The sequence below is a fragment of the Cupressus sempervirens genome, chromosome 1, assembly GCF_028749045.1.
Source record: "Cupressus sempervirens isolate cs-2001-9-10 chromosome 1, ASM2874904v1, whole genome shotgun sequence".
NCBI lineage: Eukaryota > Viridiplantae > Streptophyta > Pinopsida > Cupressales > Cupressaceae > Cupressus > Cupressus sempervirens.
The window spans coordinates 305,884,075-305,907,083 of record NC_143118.1 but is presented as its reverse complement, the minus strand read 5'-3'; the positions used below and the strand labels follow the sequence as shown (position 1 = coordinate 305,907,083).

Genomic DNA, 23,009 nt, shown 5'->3' with positions numbered 1-23,009 from the left:
TGGCAAACAGTAATCTATACTGGAAAGAGATAGATGATGGATTAATGATTGTGGTAATATTTGTTCATGATATCATATTTGGAGGAAATGATGATGAAAGTAACAAGTTTGCAGAAGAAATGAAGAAGGAATTTGAAATGAGTATGATAGGAGAGATGAAATACTTCTTAGGATTACAGATTGTGCAGGATAAAGAAGGAATCTTTATTTCTCAGACTAAGTATTTGAAAGATCTATTGAAAAGGTTTGGTTTGAAAACATGTAAACTAGTTGGAACACCTATGGTAACTGGACACAAGTTATCTACGAAGGATGAGACACCTACTATTGAGCAGAATAAGTACAGATCTATGATTGGAGGATTGCAATATCTGACTCACACAAGGCCGGATATAGCAAATGTAGTTGGAATTGTTGCAAGATTTCAAGTTGATCCCAGAGAAGCACATTATGCAGTAGTTAAAAGGATATTTAGATATCTGAAGGGAACACCAGAGTTCGGATTGTGGTATGACAGATCTAATGATTTCACTTTATATGCTTATACTAATGCTAATTGGGCAAGCAGTATGGATGACAGAAAGAGCACCAGTGGTGGAGCCTTCTTTCTTGGAGGAAGGTTGGTGTCTTGGTTAAGTAAGAAGCAGGACTGTACCTCACAAAGTACAGCAAAGGCAAAATATGTTGCAGTAGCAAACAATTGTAATCAAGTTGTTTGGATGAAGCAGATGCTGAAGGATATAAGGATAGAATTCAGTGAACCTATTGTCATACATTGTAATAACACAAGCACAGTGAATATGTCAAAGAATCTAATATTACATTCTAAGACTAAGCACATTTCTATCAAATATCACATGTTGAGAGAGAAAGTTGCAGAAAAGGAAATCAGATTGGAGTATGTAAGCACCAAAGAGCAAATTGCAAATATTTTCACCAAGCGTCTTCCCAAAGAAACTTTTGAGTATTTGCGAGGTATGCTAGGAATTATTGCCCTACCTACATCAGAGTAGAAGATGCAAGAGCACATCTGTCCAGTGTTACAGAGCACTATTGTTTGTCTGGAATAAATGTTGATGCTTCCTATATGGGGGAGTATCTGTGATAGACAGAGTCATCGAGGACTCTTGATAGATCTTGCTTTGAACAGTGTCTTTGGACACTTGAGCAAGTCAGAGAGAGTTGTTGCAGAGATAGATAGTTGTTGAAACCTTTGACATTGATGTCAATGGGGGAGAGATTACAGCATGAAAAACAGTTTGATATAGAGTACATTGAAGGGAGTGATTACAGCTGATATAGAACACATTAAGGTATATCAATGGGGTAGAATGATTGATGAAGAGGATTTGAAAAGAAAGGATAAAATTCTTTTAATGTTGGTATTCTTGGAACTAGATGTTTTTCATCTATGTTGCCATCAATGCCAAAGGGGAGATTGTTGGAAGCATGAATGCTGATGATACTTCTATGGGGGAGTATTGTAGAAACATGATTAGATCATTATCATGATATGTTACATTCATGACTGTGTTTGTCATTGATGTCAACATAGCAATCTTTTGTGGTATCTGACAGAAGAACAGCGGAAAGATCAAGTTGGTACAGAAAAATCGTTGAGTACTTTCACTAAATGAGGTTAAAGAGAGATACTGCTAACTGTCTAGTACATGTAGTTAACCTCGGAAGCATAAGACATTAAGTCTAGAAGAAGTTATGCAAGCTTTGGTGATGATTGTTCTGAGATAGAGTTTATAGAAGCATGTTCTGGTAAATTTGTTATATCTCTTAGCAGAGTTGTTATTCTGGGAAACAAGGTGTGTAGAAGACATGTTGGAGATGATATGGCTAAACTCGCTCGTTATGATGGTACTCGTTCGGAAAGTTATTCAAGTTACAAGGCGACAAATTAATGTTATCGCTAAGTGTAACGTGATTTAATGAGGTCCTATAATAATTAATTGAGAAGGTGTAATAGCCGACTCAAGGAATTGTTTTATGGATTCGGTATAAAGGAAGGACATTTTCCTTTGTTATGTATGAATGTATGAACGATTGCAAGAAGCATGAAGAGTGGAATGCAAAGATAAGCAGAGCAGAGTGAAGTTGAAGAGAACTTCATTGTCGAGGTTTTATTGTGAGATCCGCGGTCTAATATTTGGATCTAAGGTTCGTAACCTAGTCTACAAGGTCTGACAATGATTGGTTTGGTTGACAGGACAGAGGAAAGAGGTTAAAGCACAGTACGAACAATTATTTTGCAAGGAATAGTTGAGAGATCAGTTGAACAGTGAGTTTAGTGGTCTTGCCCCAGAAGCTGTTTGGACAGTGGGTCCTTCAGTCTTCTACAACTCCTAACAGGGTTGTAATCTCCTAATAGGGATTCAAAGTCTCCTAACAGGAACTCTTATGTACCAAATGTGTTTATAGACTCCTAACAGGGTCCATCCTGTAACAAGGAATATATATATATCAGTATATCTTTGTGGGCATCATTCCCACTGGGGTTTTCCCTCTGGTCAAGGGTTTCCTTAGTTAACAAATCTGGTGTAATTGTGTATGTGCATCTTGTTATGGTTGTTTACTTTGATTGAATGGTTAAGATTAATTAAGGTTGATAATTATTTTAATTGGATAACTGATTCACCCCCGCACCCCCCCACCCCTCTTATTTATCTTGGTGGACTATTGTTTCTAACAAAAGTAACATGAAAATAGACTTTAAAAGGCTAATTTTCATAAAACATAAAAAATATATAGTCAAATCAACTCAAAATGAGCTAAAAATTTAAAATGGATGTCAAAATCCACTTTAAATATAAACATAATATTATTTTGAACAATTGCCAAGAAAAAAACCCATTTTGGAGGTGTTTTATAGTTACGACGTGTTGTCGGCTTTAAAAACCCAACCTTTTCTTTCATAACTTGAGCTAGACAATTCCATTTGAGGCCTAAGTTAGCTCGAAACAAACGGGGTTGCAAGGACTATTAACTTAAGGCAAAAACAAGACTCAAAATTATTTACAAGAAGAAGAAAAACAAACAAAAGATGTGAAGATTTACCAAAACCAAGCATCTGCAATTAGAGAAGAAAAACTTTCTTGCAAACATTTGGGGATTAAACTTAACAACAACCTGTAAAAGAGATGCACCAACAAAATTTCATAGAGTACAATTCAGGGATAATGGATTGGCTCAATGACCTCTTATCACTATGTTATAATGAAGAGGCTATACCTACGAATTCATGAATGAATGAAAGATTTTAATGATGTCCATGAGACCAAGCAATCTAAGGGACTTAAGAACCGTAGCACTAAGCAATTCCCATATTTCTTTCTATTTCCAATCTCCTCCTATGGATCTTAACCAAAAACCCAGTAGTTTGGTTGCTCTTATCTACTTCAAATAAACTATGCATGTTTGCTTTCAAGATAACATCATAATAAGTTTGATGGTGTCAAACGTTGTGCATTTTGAGAGAAAATGTCATTCCATTTCAATTGTTCCAATCCTACAAAGCATGCAAGTTCTCTCCTCCCAAGCTTTTTTGGGCCTTTACCATCTACCCATCTCACATCTGAGATGATGAAATCTTATCCTCAATTGTGCCACTGACAACCTTGCCTTTCCTTTATTAGCAGCCCCCAGATACGCTTTCTCACCATGTTCCCTGATTGGGTTGAATTCTTGAATGTTGTAAGTCTTTTTCTACCAATGTTATTTTTCTAGGAACTTTGAAACTTTTCTCCAACAAACTTTTTTATGTCCACATTTGAGTTAGGACACTCCTGTAACTTGATGTTCCATTTGTCCAACCATTTAGTATTTTGCTTCATCCAAGTTTTCTTCTTACGGTTAAGACCCTCTCCTTTCACAATTTGCGGCCAGCAATGGTCATGCATGTTTTAAAGCTTCGTTAAGTAACTAAGTAACCGAATTACCGTTGAAGCCTCTAACAGAAAAGCCTTGGCCTCTGTTAAAAGAATTTCATAAGGTACAGAGGTTTTAACTTTGAGATTGCTTGTGATTAAGTGTTTATAAATTCTCTCTATTTGTCTCCATCCACATTTTGACATGTTTCTCTGCCAAACCTTGCAGCCATAAAGAACCACCAGTGTGACCAGCAAACTGAAAAGAGTCTTCTTGGTTTTCCAATCCCATAGTTATGTTGTCTTGCATCGATTCTGAAGTAGAAATGAAGCATTCCAACACCTTTGTATCCTTTTTACTCTACATGTCTCCCAAAAGAGCTTATAATGGAAGTCAATCCCAAGATACTTGTATTCTTGCATGATTTCCAGCAGCCTGCCTTCAAAAAGGAATGTAATATGCTTTTCTTTTCTCCTTAAAGAAAAAATCGTGATTTTGGTTTTGGTAATATTCACTTGTGTCCCAACTTCCTGACAAAATTGCTCTAAGGTCCCTAAATGATCTCTTAACCCTTGAGTCATTTTTAATATCAAAATAAGATCATCGATGTACAAAAGAAGCTTCACCACATACCCTGCCAAATGAACACCCTCCTCTGTTTTATTAAACCAAGTTTCTAATTTATCGATATACAACCTAAACAAGAAAGGAGATAAAAGGCATCCCTGTTTAAACCTATTGTGTGCGGTTGCATCATTTTTGTGATGTCAAAATTGAGGACAACAAACACAAACTATTGAGTGAAAAGGGTTGTGAGACACATCCAAATGTACGGTAGGAATGAAAACTTCTAACAGGTGTGCAATACCAACAAAATACACAATGAAACACATTTTCCAATCAACCTGCACACCATAAAATGACATTAGACAATATTACAAAATGTTTGCAATCAGATATGGTACAAGAAATCTGTCCAAAACTGAATGCCCATAGAAAGAATTTTCTAAACAAGAAAATATACTTTCATAGATATTTATATATATTTTGACCCAAGGTCATTAAAAATCACCTCATCTCTTTGACTCGCAAAGTAAACCTCAAGAGAAGCGCTGACCTTATCAGCCAATTATCTTCTTAGGCTTGAATAACACTATTTGCTTTGAATTACTCATAAGTCATAACCAAAAACCTCCAGACTTATCGTTACTACAAAAAAATCATTCCAAAATATTAACATCCACGATTCTCAGTGACTTCAAAATGCAATGTAGAGGCCAATTTTCACAATGTTAAGGTCAATTATAGGTTATGAGCGGTGGATTACAAGAAGTCTTGAGCTAATCATTCAGTAGTATGTACTATGTTTAAATGGCACTCAATATTCAATTACTCGTAACAAAAACTTCCAAAGTGTCATAATATCAAAAACTTCCAAAAGGTCAACACCCATCTTTATAGCCATTAAAGCTCACTCGGAGAAAGTATCGTGTGTCACCAGTAATGAAAGATGGACCATACTAAAAAGCTTAATGTATTCAATAAATGTTGCAGTTAAGCCTAAAAAAGCCTACCCAGAATATCGGAGCACATAATCCAAGGGGGTATAGTGCAGCTGTAATACTTGCAAGAGAATAGCTCAAGTCCTCCATACTTAAGGGGCAGCAAACACAATTGTGGTGAAAGTGTTATGTTTGGACAGTAATACAAGTTCAAAAATCATAAGAACGCAGTTCAGACATTTCATTGGGATTAATTCCGTAACACAGATATTGACAATTGTGAGAAGAAGGTCCAAACTCACAATTAGGTACACTCCAGCACGACCCATGTTTACAATCTTCAGAAAAAGGTCCAAGCTTACGACGTACATCTAATGCAATCAACCTTTTACATAATTTAAGAAAATAGACATACCTTGCAACTGGGTGCGGTCCTACTTGACGCATTTTTATAATCTTACGAACACAGTCCACTCTGATGGCCGGATGCATCTACATCCAGTGTGATAAATATTACAACTAGCGTATGGCACAAACTCAACTTCGGAATTTCAGACCACCCATAAATAGAGATGGAGTAGAATCACACTATCTGATAAAGAAACGAATGTAACAAAACCCAATTCAATTTTTTTACGAAAAGCAGAGGCATATGTCCCAAGTTGAAAGGTGCAAGGAAGTGAAAGGACACCTGAGATCTCAGATGGAGGAGGCCCAGCACGACGATTTTCCAAGGACAAACTCCCCATATTATATTGCCCAGGTTCTGTTTCACAAACCTGATCCGATGATCGCCCAGACTGCTATTATTCATCAGCAAGTGAAGACGATTCGAGCTTGAACCGTTTAATATCTTCCATTTCTCACCTGATCCGATGATCGCCCAGACTGCTATTATTCATCAGCAAGCGAAGAGGATTCGAGCTTGAACCGTTTAATATCTTCCATTTCTCACTTCACCGGGTAATGTTCCGAATAGAAAGAAATTGTTGGAGAGTCGAACACTTGCTTAATCATTCTTCAGATCGAAGAGATGCCATACACGTCAACTGACGGAGGGAGAGAGTATTCTGAATATAAACGCGTTTCTTTGCATATGAATACTCCCGTCAAAATGGTGTCGGAAGAGAAATACAGCCTTGTCTGCGTGGCAAATTCGGACTCGATAACTTTCTGTGACATGGACCCCAATTGTCACTCAAGAATAATGTCAAAAAGGACAAATTAATTTACATTTAGCACGTGAACTGTGCTTTTAAGAAAAAACAGCATTTAATTAGTGCAACTGGATAAGGAAGGAATTCAGCAGCTAATCTACCTATTAGCACTCGTTGAAAGAAGGTGCCCTACTAGCACACACCGAAGAAGGTGGAAGGGATTAGGGATATGTTTGATATGTTTTCAGTGTGAAAGTATAATTAAGTTTAACATAATAAAAGGAACTGTAATCAACTGTCATTGAACAAATATGAATGTTTATACAGTGGAGGGAAGTCTTACGAATGTTTATACAGTGGAAGGAAGTCTTACATAGGACACAATTAATTGGGAATGATTTGACTATGAAGTATTCTCATACTTTATTCTTTGTAGGACCTCACAAGAAATGAGAGTCTTTATCAATAATATAATTGATTCATCCTTTGTGAATCTTAGAGGAGAAAAGGATAAAAGGTTATAAAACAAAAGATGAAATAATAAATATAAATTAAAGTATTCAAAAAGAGGGGGTATAAGTAATACTATGTACTCAAACTCAAATAAATTAATTATTGTATGTTTTTGTGCTTGCGACGTTAAGTTGATAGGTGGTCGATAATAAAATTATTTTTAAAATATAATTTTATGTGAACAAATTAGATTATTAATAATTTTCAATTTAAATAACATAATTTTTACTAAAATATTTTAAATAGACTAATAAATATTATTTATTTAAATTCAATTTATCAAATATGAAAAAAATGTTGAAATCTGATTGAAAAGATCATGAAAAAGGGAGATGTTCATAAAGAATGTTTTCAATCATTGTTTTGTCACTAATGTCAAACCTACTATTTGTTGGAATGACAATTGCTTATAAGATCCAAGTACTATCACTTAGTTGATTGATGAAGAGGATTTAATCAATAAGATGTGACAAAAGCACCTAAGGGAAAGTTTGAGTTATGGTTTTGTAGTTTACATCTTAGTTTGTGAGGGCACAAATTCTTATGTTGATTCTATGTTACTCGGCACTTACTGATTACTGATGCTCGGCACATATAGATATTTTGTCTTGCTTGGCACCTATAGAAATTTTGTCTTACTTGACACATATAAAAATTATGTCTTGCTCGGCACCTATAGTTTACTCGACACATATACTGGCTCGGCATCTATTAGTCACTTGGCAGTTGAAACTTGCTCAACACTGTCTATCTACTCGAAATCTGAATGACTCAACACTTGTTGAATTTCTGGCTTGGCACATACTGTAATTCGGCATCAACTAAGAAAATTTCTTAAGTGTGTTGACACTCAATTGTCAAAACCACTTTGAGACCAACAATCTCCCCCTTTGACATGAATGTCAAAAACACTTAACTATACATGATGAATCTAATCATTTTGAGTATAATATACATATGTTCGGCATATATACAGAACTTCAAAAAATTGTTACAAAATTTTGTGAAGATACCTCAAAATTTGTAACTCCCCCTAAGTTGATGTGCCATTGTTGTATCCACAACTTCTCATGTTGGATTTGTCTCGTGCTGATTCTGATACTCTTTATCTCTGCCTTGCCATTCTTTCTTTATCTGCACTTTTCTAGTTTAACTCCCCCTTTCACACATTTTCCCTTGTAGTTATTGCTTCCTTCGGGCTTTTCTATTTCTCTTCCTACAATTTATCTCCTTATCTCCCCCTTTTATTATAATTATCTCCCCCTTTTTTTATATACTTATGTCAAAGGGTTCTATATATTAACTGAATACTTAGCCAAAAATGATTTATTTAGCTCCATTACTATCCTCAGAGCAGCATCCCAGTTATCTAGTGCAATTTCCAATTATTTAAGTTGGATGGTTGACTCTGCTACAAGGTGAACTAGGCCTTCCAATGTAGAAATATTGGGGTCTCTCATTAAAACATTTTTAGCATAGCCAGTTCTTTCTGCAAAATTTCCATGTGTGGGGTGATGGTAGATTGAATTTGTATTAACTTGGCCTTTACATTTGCCTCATCTGATGTGAGCATAGCTAGTTCCTTCTGAGTGTGAAGCGTAGTATTAAAATGCTTCTCACTTTGAGTTGGATCCTTAGGTAGTTGCATGCTTGATATTTTAAGGTTCCTCTCCAAGCTCATTATCCGTTGGCTGGTTTCTTGTGTGAAAATTGATGGGTCACACAATTTTGAGTACAATGAGAATATATTCTCAAGTACTACTTTTACCTTTTCAATCTTCTTGGCCAGCTCAACTTGTGAAAGTGCTATTTTACTTGATATTCTTTCATTTACCTTTATTTGAAACTTCTTTTCAGACCATTATAATAGTTTTGCATTTGTATCAAGGTCTTCATTATGTACCTGGTCCACTATACTAGATAATTGCTCCATAATGGGCTTGGTTTCATCAAGTACCTACAAGCTAAATGCATCTAGAAAGATGTCTTTAATCTCAATTAACGCTTGCCTTTGTTTATACTCATTTCTAAATATCTCATGTTTCTGTTTCTTTTCTAGAGCCTCTTGCACTTCATTTATCTTATCAATATTCATAGTTTCATAGTCATATTTGAGAATGACTATGTCCTCATCTAGTGTAGGGTCTCCATAGTGAAGTACCCTTGCAACCTTTGTAGAGCTCGAGCCTGGTGCTGAAATTTGAAGTGGTATTGCTTCAGTGCTCGGCTTTTGTGATGTTCCAGTTGGACTCCTTGTTATAGAAAAATTTAGCAATGTTTGTATTGCCTCTTGCTCCTTCTCCTTTGGGGTCTCTTTCTCAGTTCTTCCTTGATCAATTACTGTGATTTGTGGAGGTGCACCTTGTTCTTGTGTTGTGTATCTATTTGTCTTGTTTGCTCCCTTGTAGGCTTTATCTCATCTGTCCCTTGTGTCTTTTGTTCAATCATCAAGACTTGAACTGTAGAGTCAACCTTTGCAAATGTGTCTACCACTATTTGCACTGTTGGTTGTCCATTTGTGGTTGTTGGGATATGAGAAGGTGGTTCTTGTGGATTCACCTTATCCCTTGTGAAGTTAGCTACAACTTTTTGTAGTTCTTCCACACTCACCAAGACTAGATTTATACGTAATTATGCTTGTAGGGTAGTTCGATGAAGATTTTTTTTAAGATCCTCTGCAATTAGTGGATTTATGCTCTAACCAGAATTGTCAGGAACATCTTATATAGTTACTGTATTTGCAGGTGTGAGTTACATGTGGAGGACTTAGTGGTGGCAATTGTATGTCTTGCACACTTTGTTCTATTTGTTGTTGTTCAGCAATTGTAATATCATCTTTTTGTGTCTCCTTCTCCACTTTGTCATCTTCCTTTTCTTTTTCACCTTCTTCCTCCTTATCATTGTCCTCTTCTTCTTCATTTTTATTTCCCTCAAAGGGATATGGCTCTCCTTTCACAGTTGTGAGGCCATAGATTAACTTCCACATTTGAGTGGACTTCTTCACAACATTCTCAATCTTATTTTGTATAATACTAAAGGCTCTATACTTGGGTGCAAATTTTCTCCCATGCTTCTTATTTGCCTTGCTAATTTTCCCTTTAGTGAGTTCAAGCATTACTCAAGCCAATGTTGACTCTCTTATTTCTTTTCCCATATCGAGGCAGTAATGTCATTTATTTTCTACAATAGAATATAACTCCTTAAGCATTGAATTGTCAAATTCAAGTGGAGTGTTCTTTAACTTTGCCATTGTGGTGTAGACTGACTCCTCAACCATGTTTTGTTCCTCTCTATTCAACTTATTAAAATCAATACCTTTTAAACCTGACAAGTCTGCATTGTCCCTAATGTTATCACATATATTTTCCAAATCAGACTTGGTAGTGAACTAGCTGCTGGAATACTCCATTGTGCTTCTGCAACTTCATCTACATCACCTCCTTCATAATACCCTTTCAAATTTGAAATGTTGAATAATGGTGAAATATTCAATTCAGTAGGCAACTTCACTTCATAGGCATTTCCAAAATCATGCATTTTCATTATCTTGCACGGTCCAAATTTCTTCATTTTCATCTTATTATATGTACCCACTAGAAAATGTTATTTTCTCAAATGAACCATAACTTCACCCCCAATTTGAAATTCCTTATACCTCCTTTTCACATCTACCTTAACTTTATACCATGTATTCATCTTTATAATGTGCTTCCTCACCTCCTCATGGATGTTCTTCAAATTTTTAACAAATTCTTCTACTTCAGCACTACCTATCTCTCATTTATCCAACTACCTCAATTTAGAAGCATTTCTGGGACTGCTCCCATATACAATTTGGAATGGTGATTTACCAACACTCCTGTTGACAAAATTATGCAAATTCTTCCTGTGGTAAAATCATATCCCATCCTTTAGGTTTATCTCCAACCAAGCATCTCAATAAGTTTATCGAAATGCAATTAACAACTTCTATCTGCCCATCAGTATGTGGATGATGTGATGAACTAAACTTCAAATCTGTCTTCAATTTCTTCCATAATATACGCAAAAAATATCCAACAAATTTGGTATCTCGATCTAAAACTATACTCTTTGGAAGACCATGTAGTCTCACCACTTCTCTGAAAAACAACTCTGCCACATGAACAAAATCACTAGCCTTCTTGTAAGGAATGAAATCTGTCATCTTTCAAAGCCTGTCAACCACCACAAAAATAGAATTATGCCCTCGCCGAGTCCTTGGTAATCAAAGAACAAAATCCATTCTGACATCCTCCCACGGCTTCTCTGGTACATGTAATGATTGATACAACCTTGCATTTTGCTTTACTCCTTTTGCCATCTTACATACTCTACAACTTTGTACAAAATCTTCACATCTTGCTGCAACTGTGGCCAATAATAGTTCTCAACAACCAAATGGTTTTATCTCTATGACATTGTCCAACCAATCCTCCACTATGCTTCTCCTTGATTCTCTCATTGAACTTCTTGGAATGCACAACTGACTTCCTTTGAACAACATACCATATTGGATTATGAAATCCAACCACTTCTTCCTGTCAAGAGTAAAAGGTTTTCTACAAGCCTTCCATGCTTCACCAAAATGAGGATCCTCTAGATACAAATTACTAAGTTCCTTGAACCCAACCACCTCAATTTGCATTTCTGTTAGCAAAAGTTGTCTTCTACTAAGAGCATCTACAACTCTGTTAGAATTTCCACTCATACAATCCTTCCCTTGTCTTGAAAGCAATCTTCCACTCATCGCCTTCTCTAATGAGAATCTGATGGTATCCACTCTTCAGATCTATCTTTGTGAAATACATAACTCCACTTAAATAGTCCATAATATCATCCATCCTTGGCAATGGAAATCTATACTTGATTGTGGTCTTGTTAATAGCTCAAGAATCTATGCACATCCTCCATTATCCATTCTTCTTTAGTGCTAATATTTTTGGTACAATGCATGGACTCAGACTCTCTCGAATCAACTCTTTCTGCAACAACTCATGAACTTGTATGTTCAACTCTTCACTTTCTGCTGGTGTCATTCTATGTGCTGCCTTGTTTGGAAAACTGGCTCCTAAAAACAAATCTATTTGGTGATTGATCTTCCTCACTGAGGGTAATCCATTAGTTACATTTTCTGACACAATATTAGGAAACTCTCCCAACAAATCTGCAACTTCTACAGGTACCTCCTTTACTTCTTCTTTACCATCTTTTGGGATTACAACAAAACACATACTCTCATGCTTCATACCTTGGAGAAACTCCTTCCCATCAACAAAACATATCCTGGCAACACTAGATACCTTTTCTTCTTCCTCCTTCAATGACTTCAACTTATGTTTCACTCCATCCTTGGTTAGAGTGTAGGTATTTGCTCGCCCATCATGTGCAACATGCATGTCAAACTGCCATAGCCTACTCAAAAACATATGACATATGTCCATAGGTATTATATGATACAGTACCTCATCTTGGTAGCTTTTGATCTTGAACATCACTAAGCATTGCTCACTGACCATGACCTTGTGGTCATCTTGCACCCAAGTAATATGGTATGAACACAGGTGTTTTTGTCTCTTCAGCTTCAACTTTGTGACCATAATTTCTAACACCAAATTTTTAGTACTTCCACCATCAATTATCACATCACAACACTTATCTTCACATCTGCACCTTGTGTGAAACAAGCTCCTTCTTTGATTAGGTTTATTCTCATCACTCAACAAGACCCTTCTGTTAACTGGTACTTCTCTTTTAGCATCTTCGTCAACATATGCAACTCTGGCCTAGCCTTCTATTCTTCGATCTATCCTTCCTTGGCACTAGGATCATTCAAAATCTCTATGCCCTTCTTCTCCATAGTGGAAGCATTTTCCACAAAAACCTCCCCTTCCTTTTTGATCTCTATTAGTTTGGTCATGGAAACAATTATAATTATTGTTCTTTTGGTTCTAATTGCTACATCTAGCCTCATCCTTGTTCTTCTAATCATCATTTTAACCTCCATAAGATCATCTTCCAGATCTTGCAGCACAACCTCTACCACTACTCTTATTATCAAACTTTTTGCTTATCTTCTTCTCAACTCTTAGGGAAAACTAGTACACCTCCTCAATACTAGTCACTCAAACAACACTCAACTCCTCTTGAATTTTTGGCCTTAACCCATTAAAATAACAAGCCACTTTCTCCTTATCAGCTTCTACATGGCCAGTTCTAATGAGAATTTAGTAGAACTCTTCAGTATACTCTTGAACAGATTATCCTGCTTGCTTCAACCATTGCATTTTTTTCAACAAATCAAGTTCATAATCCATGGGAATAAATTGTCGCTTCATTTTAGCTACCATCCAATCCCATCTGGTGGTTTGTCCTTTCCTCTTTTATTTTGATCCAACTAGATCTCCTGTCACCAAATCTTTACATGACCCTTTAGTTTGGCCTTCGCAAACTTGACCCTATCTGGATTTTCAATATCTTCATACTCAAAGTACTCTTCCAATTCATTGATCCAGTCGATCAATTCCTCTGGGTTGAGATTTCCTAAAAAATGTGGGAACATCAAACTTAGGTCTTTTTCCAATACTGGGAATGGCCTTAAAAAGTTTCTCTTCCTCTAGGTTAAGAACTTCCTCTACTACGACTTGGTCCACATTTCCTTATTTTTATCTTTCAGTCTCACTTTCATCATCTCCTATGACAAGATTAATTCCTCTACACATATTTTCTTGCACTACTTCCATTTGCCTCTAGAGGGTTCTAAAATCCTCAAGTGTAACTATTAACTACTTTCACTACATATGCAAAATTTTCTAAAAGTTTGCATAATTTTATTGCCTATGTGAAAATAGCTTTAGATTGAATTCATACATCATTTTTGGTTAAGCATAATAGGTTATGGAATCACAGTTGCATGTTGAGTTGAGTTATTAGATGGTTTTGAACATTGTTAATTTCAAAGTATTCAAGAGGTTTGAAGTTTGCAGAAAAACTAGAAAAGAATACATGTACAAAAGATATTTGTATTTCATTAAAGGAGAGTGCATATTGTTTTTTCCACACAAGTCGTAGTAATTATTTGAAAACAAACAAGTTATATTTCAACTTTAGATTCTTTTGAATACATTCTCAAGAAGGTACAAAATCTGCAAATGAGCAATGAAAATTGATCATTTAGCAAAGAACATAAAACATTGAAAGAGATCAATGGTTTCGTCATTGCCTGGTAGGGAGGCAACCATGTTGAATTTGATGAAGTACCTGGGTTCCTGTATCCTTGCTGCAACCTGTATAGAAAAGAAGAATATTGTTAGTCACATGAAATGACTAAGCTCAGGAAACAAAGAAATATCAATCAATGTTATTTATTTCAGTTGAACAAAAGCATCATACATCAACCATATGCATAAAGGAATGAAAGATAAAGAAAATTGATTTAATGCTAATGTTGTTTGCTTTATGTGTAGATTCAAGTATGAAGACCAAGTAGGTTATTGAAGGGATACACATACATACAGGTGTGAAACTTTACGACTGAAGTCATGTAGAGGCAAAGATTGATTAAGGAGGCTGTAGAGGGGGCATACATACATTATAAGTATGGGACCTTCCAACTAGATTAATGGAGTTGTAGAAGACTAGTTGTTAAAGGGACATGGCAATTTGTCATGAAACCTTTCGACTTAATTTATAAAACTACATAAAGTTTTTATTGCAACATGAAGTTTCAATTGCTACAGGACAAGCAATATGCTACAGTAAGAGCATTGCAAATAGACAGTTCAGATATTGCATTATATCCTTGAACATGAATTAAAGAATTGTTTTTAGCTTGTACTTATAAGAAATAATCTTGTAAGAGAGAAGAAAATTTTAGAAAATGATACAATTATAGAAAAGAGATTGATAATCATAATGGTAGTTCACAAACAACGAAGGAGAAATCATAGGTATATCAAGTTTATTAAAAACATGACATCTTTCAAACAAGTCCATGCAACTTGTAGAAGCAACTGGTGTATTTCAGGAAAATATAGTCATCAAAGGAGTTTGTTTCAAATATCAAAAATTGTAACAACTTCTAAACATCAAAAAATGATATATACAAAACAAAAGAGAGACTTGATAAAGTATAATCTATAGAAAAATAATGTGGACAATAGGAGAAAATATATATCTACATGACAATGTAAAAGCTAGCTTTATATTTATAGGAAAAAGAATAACACTACAACCTTTTTTACACGAAAGATTTCTCCATCATGACATATGAATTTTTATCTATTGCTCAATTGACAAGTGTTCATGATTAAGTGAAATAAAAGCTTCAAGAGCATAATTAAATGATCAAAGAGCATTTACAGATCAATAGTTTCAGCTATACAAAAGAATGCATCAAGACAAATAAAGGTTGTAATACATGTGAATAACAAGGCCATCAATATCATATGGAAATACATGTGTTTTCAATTAACATTTCTCAAGAAATACAAGTTCATCACCAAAAGTGAGAGTATTAATTTATTTCTAGTCAAGAATAACATTCTAAAAAAAAGATCTCAAATTTGAGACATGTTGCAGGAATATAAAATTTTCAATTTTTTTTTTTCAGATAACATGTCATTCATCATTATGAGTGTAGGCTTGAGTCTCTAAAAGCATACCTAGAGTTGTCTAGTTAGAACAAATAATGAAATAGACATTCAAATTTTATGATTTATAGAAATAAAAGGCACTTCAAAACCCTCATGACAATATGACTAAATTACTATGAGAGGAAATAACATAAGATGTATTTATTTAAAATAAGAAAACTAGTAAGCAAAAAGTGCAGTCATATTTCGTGATGTTTTCTTGGTAATTGGAGCAGAATCGTAAACAATGCCTTCAAGGTTTTGTCTAGAGCAGGCATGTTCATGTCTCACACAAGCATAAATCTCATAACATCAAGGATAAAGGAGATAATAGTGCTTTTGTAAAGGTAGTTGTTTCTTCTTTACCATTATGGCTAAGCATTTGCAACAATATATTAGAAACATCATAGCAACAGATTAAAATGATATTCATATTTTCCTATACCAAACTAAGGAGATAGAAAAGATAGAGTTATCATATGCAATGAAAACCCATTTTGGGTTTTGAATCTAATAACAAAACAAAACTCATAAATCAATATTGAAATGGAAGACATGAATCATAGAAGAAACTTACATCAGAAGTTGAAAACCCACGATTTAGCTCCTTCATAGCAGCCAAAATAACAACAGTTAAAGCCATTACATACAACAGATAAAGAGGAGTCATGACATGAGTACAAGTCTCTTGTTCAAATGAAGAACATCTCCATAACTCATGTTGAAAATGCAAGAAAAGAGTCCCATGGAACTAGTGAGTCTCCATATTACGGCTAGGGTTTCCAAACCCTTATTCAATATTTCTTCTTCCTAACTTGCATGTTTTAAGGATGAACAAATGATTTTTTTTAGTTTTAATCTAATCCTCAAACAAGATGAAATGCCTTTTTGGGTCTGACCTTTTGAGATTAAAGAAATTATATATTTATTAATATAATAATATATGACTTTATATTAATATATATAAGTTAGATACTATTATATTAATAAACATTTAATTACTTGTATCATATATTTGTTGCATGGCATTATATATATATATATATTATTTTAGTTGATATTCTATAAGCCAACTCATAATAATAAATTTTAAAATGAACAAGTATTTATTCAAAAGGAATAGATTTATTATTACATGCATATAATATGTGATCAATATTAATGAATTGATAAAATATGAATCAATTTGTTAATGTTGAGTTTTGAATGCAATAATAATAAAGAAGACTTAAACTGACTTGGATTTTATCATATAGTTCTATTTTTTTGCAGAGAAAGGTTGTTTTAGTTAACCGAATATCACATAGAGTTTTTTTTTAGTCAAGGGGAAATTCAATTTTCTCATGCAGTTGTTGAGCACTTAAGTTCTATTTTTGGCAAGTTACTGAGTTGTTAGGGTTAGTTATAGTTGCAAATCACTTTGGGAGCCTCTTTTATGCATATTTTGCATGTTTTTGGACAAATTGACATGCTATATTTTTGGTTGTGCATGCTTTTGAGGAGATAGAGGCATTTTTCAGTTGGCTATTAGTTAGACAGGTGTTTGAGGGCAGATTTGATTGGTTTGTTCATAGATTGGAGTAGTTTTGGGACTTATTTTTCATGCATTTTTCTGATATCCAAATTAGAGTTTTGAGCTCTAATTATTGTACATTCACCTCATTTTTGCAGTGTCTTCTTTCTCACTCGGATTTTTTGCACATTACAAATTTTTGAGTTGATCGTACGAATATTTTGTAGTAGAGATATTTTCAGCATTGATTATACAGATTCAGTGGTCCTTCTCATTGATTCTTGTTTGCAATATTGTGGGTTCTTTGCTTTTACGTTGTGTTCATCCTTCATTCAAGCTATATTCCTTATTGCTTGTTACAATCTCAATACTTGTAATTGCAGATCTTTGTTTGTCTCCTTGTTCTTTTGTAGAAAATTGGTAAAGCTTAGATTTTCCTTTCAAAACAAAAGATTATGGGTCCTTGCATAGAAATACTTTTCTAATTGCACACTTGTCTGGATATTGTGAATCATTCATATTGTGGGTAATTTGTGTTGATTTAATTAAAGTTGCATATAAATCATCAGTGTATCACCTCATTTAGGTTTAGTATTCATTATTTTCATTCACTTCTTATCCTCTTTCCTGCATACAATTAAGTTTTTAGGTGATCATTATTTAGGAACTGACCTAGCTCCCGTAGATTCATCTCTTGTTTTAGGACAACCGACCACCCGAGAGAGTTTCCATGTTTCAACAGGATAGCTAAATTTTTTTTATCTTGCTATAAGCGCACTCCTGATTGACAACAATAACACCTTTGACTCTTCCACTGCTCTCTCTTTGTGGAGGCATTTTCATACTTATGTTAAAACCCTATTGCAAAATACCTCACAATCAGAGATCTATTTACACGCTTAGCCCAAATCATGGTCTTAGTGAAAACTTCCTCACAGTTGACGATCTATCCACACACTTAGGAACTCCAACTCTAATACCACTTGATGAAGGGTGCTCCCCTTAATACCATAAACACATAACAGAAACAATGAAATAACATCAATTTTTGAGAACAAAATATGGGCATCGCCACAAATGTGGAATTACATAATTTAGAATTACAATATGCTAACCCACATGTGTGCTTTCATTACAGTAACCTGCAAGACAAAGCTCTGAACTATCACCCCAAGTTGTCCTAGACAATGTTTAGGCCTTTCTTAAATAGGCAATTTTATGTCACCCGGGAAGCTTCTAGACACTCAAATTTAATACTTAGGGCTGATAGAACCTTGCAATACATATAGAGATGGCTAGATACACCTTTGACATTTGTTTAAGAAATTTTAGGTAGCCCAACTTCGGAAGGTCATAACTCTCGAACCGTTGCTCTGATTGGCTATTATAATCACTTTTTGAAAACCTTAGCTCCTGATCTACATGATCAAATGTGTGTAAGCTCCCATCCATCAAGCTTTTGGACCTCTTCAGGGGCCTCTAAGGCCTTAAAAATTGAGGCTGAAGTTTTATACCAAAATTACACAACAAAAATATGCAATAACTTCACAAATACATATAATCTAGCCATAAAACTCCACTGACAATTATATATAGCTAAAATGAATCTTCACCTCTAAAATTAGAACATTTTAAGCTCGTATGAATGACTTACTAAGTACGAAGCCTCCATGGACAACAACTCTGCATTTAGACAACCCTTATTAAAACAATAGAAACAAAATATTTTTGGGTGAAGCATGATTGCTCTTACACCCAGGATGCTCATGCATCAATATAATTATTTAATATACACTAAATAAATCAATAAAATATATATTATTGATAAATTAAATAATAATAAATCATAACAAACAATGTGTGTGTATCAAAAAAAATACCCTTAGCATATATATAAATTATTATGATTTCTTATGATGAAGTTTCATGTCCATTAAGAACACATATTACTAGAAGGCAGACCCAAAATGTTTTATTAACCATATATAAAACCAAAATAAGCTATTGGATATAAAAAAGGTACAAAACCCTATACTTCTTTATTTTTGCAATTTTATGTTTGCTGGAACTTTCACCATGTCAGCAACCCTTAGAGTTTGAAGCTTTGTTCACTATGGAAGAACCTACAATCTTGAACTTTGTATACAAGCATTTAACATTATAATCTTTTGATCTATGGCTACCATCATTTTAGGGAACTCTTTTATCACTGGATTGCATAGTGAGCCATAATGGCTTTTCTTCCGGCTACTCTGTGTGTAATTTCTTTTTCTATTCATATGGAAACTGGGTGTTGCTTCTACAAGAGAAACCTCAAATTTTTACATTTTTTCATTCTTAGTGGTCATTTTTCAGCAGGAAACCTGATATTTTTGTATTTATATTCTTCAAGAATGATGTTGGTTTATTAATATAAGCATGTGGTTAGAACACGTGGTGACACCTTGGTAATCACTTCATTGGTTGCTGTTATGCTTATACACCTCGGTGTTTCATTAATATCTTTTAAAGCTCCATAATTTTTTTAACTCTTAGCTTTGTGTAGCGTACAATATGTTGAATGAGTTTTTGATAAAAATATGTGGTTCTTTTCTTATCTTGTAAATTCATTTTAAGAGACACCATGCTTTATAATATACACTCAAAAGGTTTAGTTCTAAACATATGTAATGTTCCTCCTTGATATGGGTTTTCTATTGTTTAATGGAAAAACTCATATTGACTTGAAGTCCTCTATGACTCTCAATTGGATTTCTTTATTTTGCCCAAATATACACATCACTATGATATGTTAAATAGTAAGGAAAAATGAGGAGATGTTATAGCTTTTACCTTGTCACGATCTTCTAGATTTAGAATAACCATAAATGTGACAAGAACCCTAATAGATCCTAAAGAATCCTTGTCCAAAAAAGAGATGAATTTAATGCATTTTTTCCACTTGAGGAAGAAGAAATCAAGCTATCTACGAAAAGACAAAATATCAGCATTTTGGAAAGTCCAGATTACGAAGCTAGCGAAAAAGTGATGACTTTTCTATTTTGATAATAGTTTCTTACAAGGATTATGAAATCATGATTTTGCTAGTAACTAAGAAGAATTATTTTAAAGTCGCGATTTCATTGATATCTAAAAAGATGAATTCCAAAATCATGATTTTGGAGAAGCAGTTGAAAAGGCCTAGCGAAATTCTAATTTCAAAAATAATCCCAAAACTAAGGCATAAAAATGTGAAAATAGTTTACATCGAGTATTTAAAGCATAAATTATTAATTTAATAAGTTAAAGTACAAAGTGAGCACTTAGATGATGTGACTAATTGAACAATTCATGAGGTGAATGTATGTGCAAAAAGTTATGGGTCATAAATGCAGAACAAAAATAAATTGATTATTTGAAAGTTGGTGATGAATATTTGAAGGGGTAAAATTACATGTAAGAAAAGAAGAGGTGAAAGTTGGCGACAAATATTTGTTGCAGAAAAAAATAAGCTCAATTACAAAAGTGATTCTATGCGAGGACCTAAAATCTTTTGCTTTGGAAGAAAAACTTAGGCTTTACCAGTTTTTAACACAAAGAATAAGGAGACAAACAAAGACATGTAATTACAAGTATTGAGATTCAAATATGCAATAAGGAATATAGCTTGAATGAAGGATAAACACATCATAAAAGCAAAGAATCCACAATATTGCACAATAGTCAATGAGTAGTAACCGATGAATATGTATAATCAATGCTGAAAAATCTCTACTACAAAGTGCTCCCACAATCCACTCAAAAATGTGCAATGTGCAAAAAAATTGAGCAAAAAAGAAGAGACCTCAAAATGAGGTGAAAAAAATAATAAATAGAGCTCAAAACCCTTACTCAGATATGAGAAAAATGCATGAAAAATATGTCTCAAAACTCCTTTAGAGTGGAGAAAATCATCAAATCTACCCTCAAGTACATGTCCAATTGATAGCCAATTGAAATCTACCTCTATATCCTCAAACACCATGTGAAAAACCCTAGCTCAGATCCATCAAACAAGCCAAAAATAATGCATGTTAAACTACTCAGAAACATGGAAAAATCTTCTCAATAAGGGTCCCTAAGTGATATGAATGTATAACTAGTCCTAATTGCACCATTACTTGCCCAAAATAGCACCTAATTGCTCATTAAATATATGAGAATGAAACTACCCCTCAACTGATTATGAACTACATGTAACATTCAATTGACTAAAAAAAAGACTCCTTTGCCTAAAAAATGAACTCTATGTCTAAACTGAAAGATACTCCAAGTCTCCAAGAATACAACTGATAAATTTTTACTCATCTCATTACTCTTGCATTAGAAAATAATCAATAACTCTAAGTGTTTTATAAATTTAACAACTTAGAATAGTGATTTTACAATTTTTATGCAAGAGTATTATTATTTTATTTATCAACATCTAATATATTTCATATGTATTAAATAATCAATATAATAATTATTATTATTATTTTGATCGGTAAGAGGCTTGAGCCAAGATTAATTAGATGTTGTGATTAATTATTATTTATTAAGCATGAGTAGGTTTGAACTTAAGACCTCTTCAATGAGAGACTCACAATTTACTGTTGTGTTGTAGGCTCTTGCCTAATCAATATAATTATTTAATATATACTAAATTAATCAATATAATATATATTATTGATAAATAAAATAATAATAAATCATAACAAGTTATGTATGTATACACACACACATACACACACATATACATACATATATACACACACAAATATATATGTATATATATAGATGTGTGTGTGTATGTATGTATATACTTATATATATGTCTATATATATGTGTGTGTATGTATATATGCATGTATATATATGTATGTATATATTTATATGTATGTCTATAGATATGTATGTATACATATCTATGTGTATATATATGTATATACTTATGTATATATGTGTGTATGTATACACACACACACACATAATTTGTTATGATTTATTATCATTTTATTTATAAGTAATATATATTGTATTGATTTATTTAGTATATATTAATTAATTATATTAATTATTTAATACATATTAAATATATTAGATGTTGATAAATAAAATAATAATACTCTTGCATACATACATACATACACACACACACACACACACATATATATATATATATATATATATACACACACACACATATACATACATACGTACACACACACACACACACACACACACACACACACACACACATGTATGTATATGTGTGTGTGTTCCTATGCTTTCTTTTTGTCATACCATTTTGTTGTGGTGTATAAGGAATAATAAGTTTATGTTTAATTCTATATGATTTCAAATAAGAATGAAAAGCATTGTTCACATATTCCTTCCCATTATCAGTTCTAAGAATCTTAAGTTTGAAACTAAATTTCCTTTCAACATATCAATGAAATTCAATTAAAATATCAAGAAATTGATCCTTTCCATGCAAGAAATAAATCCAAGTTCATCTAGAAAAATCATTAACAAAATTAAGTGCATATCTTGATTCTTGGATGGTGTTATTTTCCATGGGGCCCAATACGTTGGACTAGGAACAACTTGTGAGTTGCCCTGCACGATTTACCATTTGGAAAGGGCTTCCTATGAAACTTACCACTCATATTGCAACCAATGCATACAATTTTGGAAGGAATAACGTGAGGCAATCCATCAACCATATTTTCTTTTTTGCATTAAAGTAATATAATCAAAATTTAAATGGCCAAGTCTTTTATGCCATATATTGAAA

The 23,009-nt window shown here is 33.7% G+C and overlaps 1 protein-coding gene across 3 annotated transcripts in view; it reads right to left on the bottom strand.

Moving 5' to 3' along the window:
• Nucleotides 1-6,425, bottom strand: part of ITN1 (Ankyrin repeat family protein) — a 72,763-nt gene extending 66,338 nt beyond the window's left edge. The window contains exons 1-2 of one of the 3 annotated variants that reach the window (XM_089823463.1): nt 6,070-6,425; nt 5,794-5,970 (exon numbers count right to left, since the gene is read on the bottom strand). Coding sequence is in view for 1 of the 3 variants with exons in the window: in XM_089823461.1 (XP_089679587.1) it covers nt 6,070-6,127 (58 nt within the window). In the remaining 2 variants the exon portion in view is untranslated. The remainder of the gene's footprint in view (nt 1-5,793; nt 5,971-6,069) is intronic. The other 2 variants (XM_089823462.1, XM_089823461.1) reach the window with 2 other exon arrangements.
• Nucleotides 6,426-23,009: the final 16,584 nt, after the last annotated feature.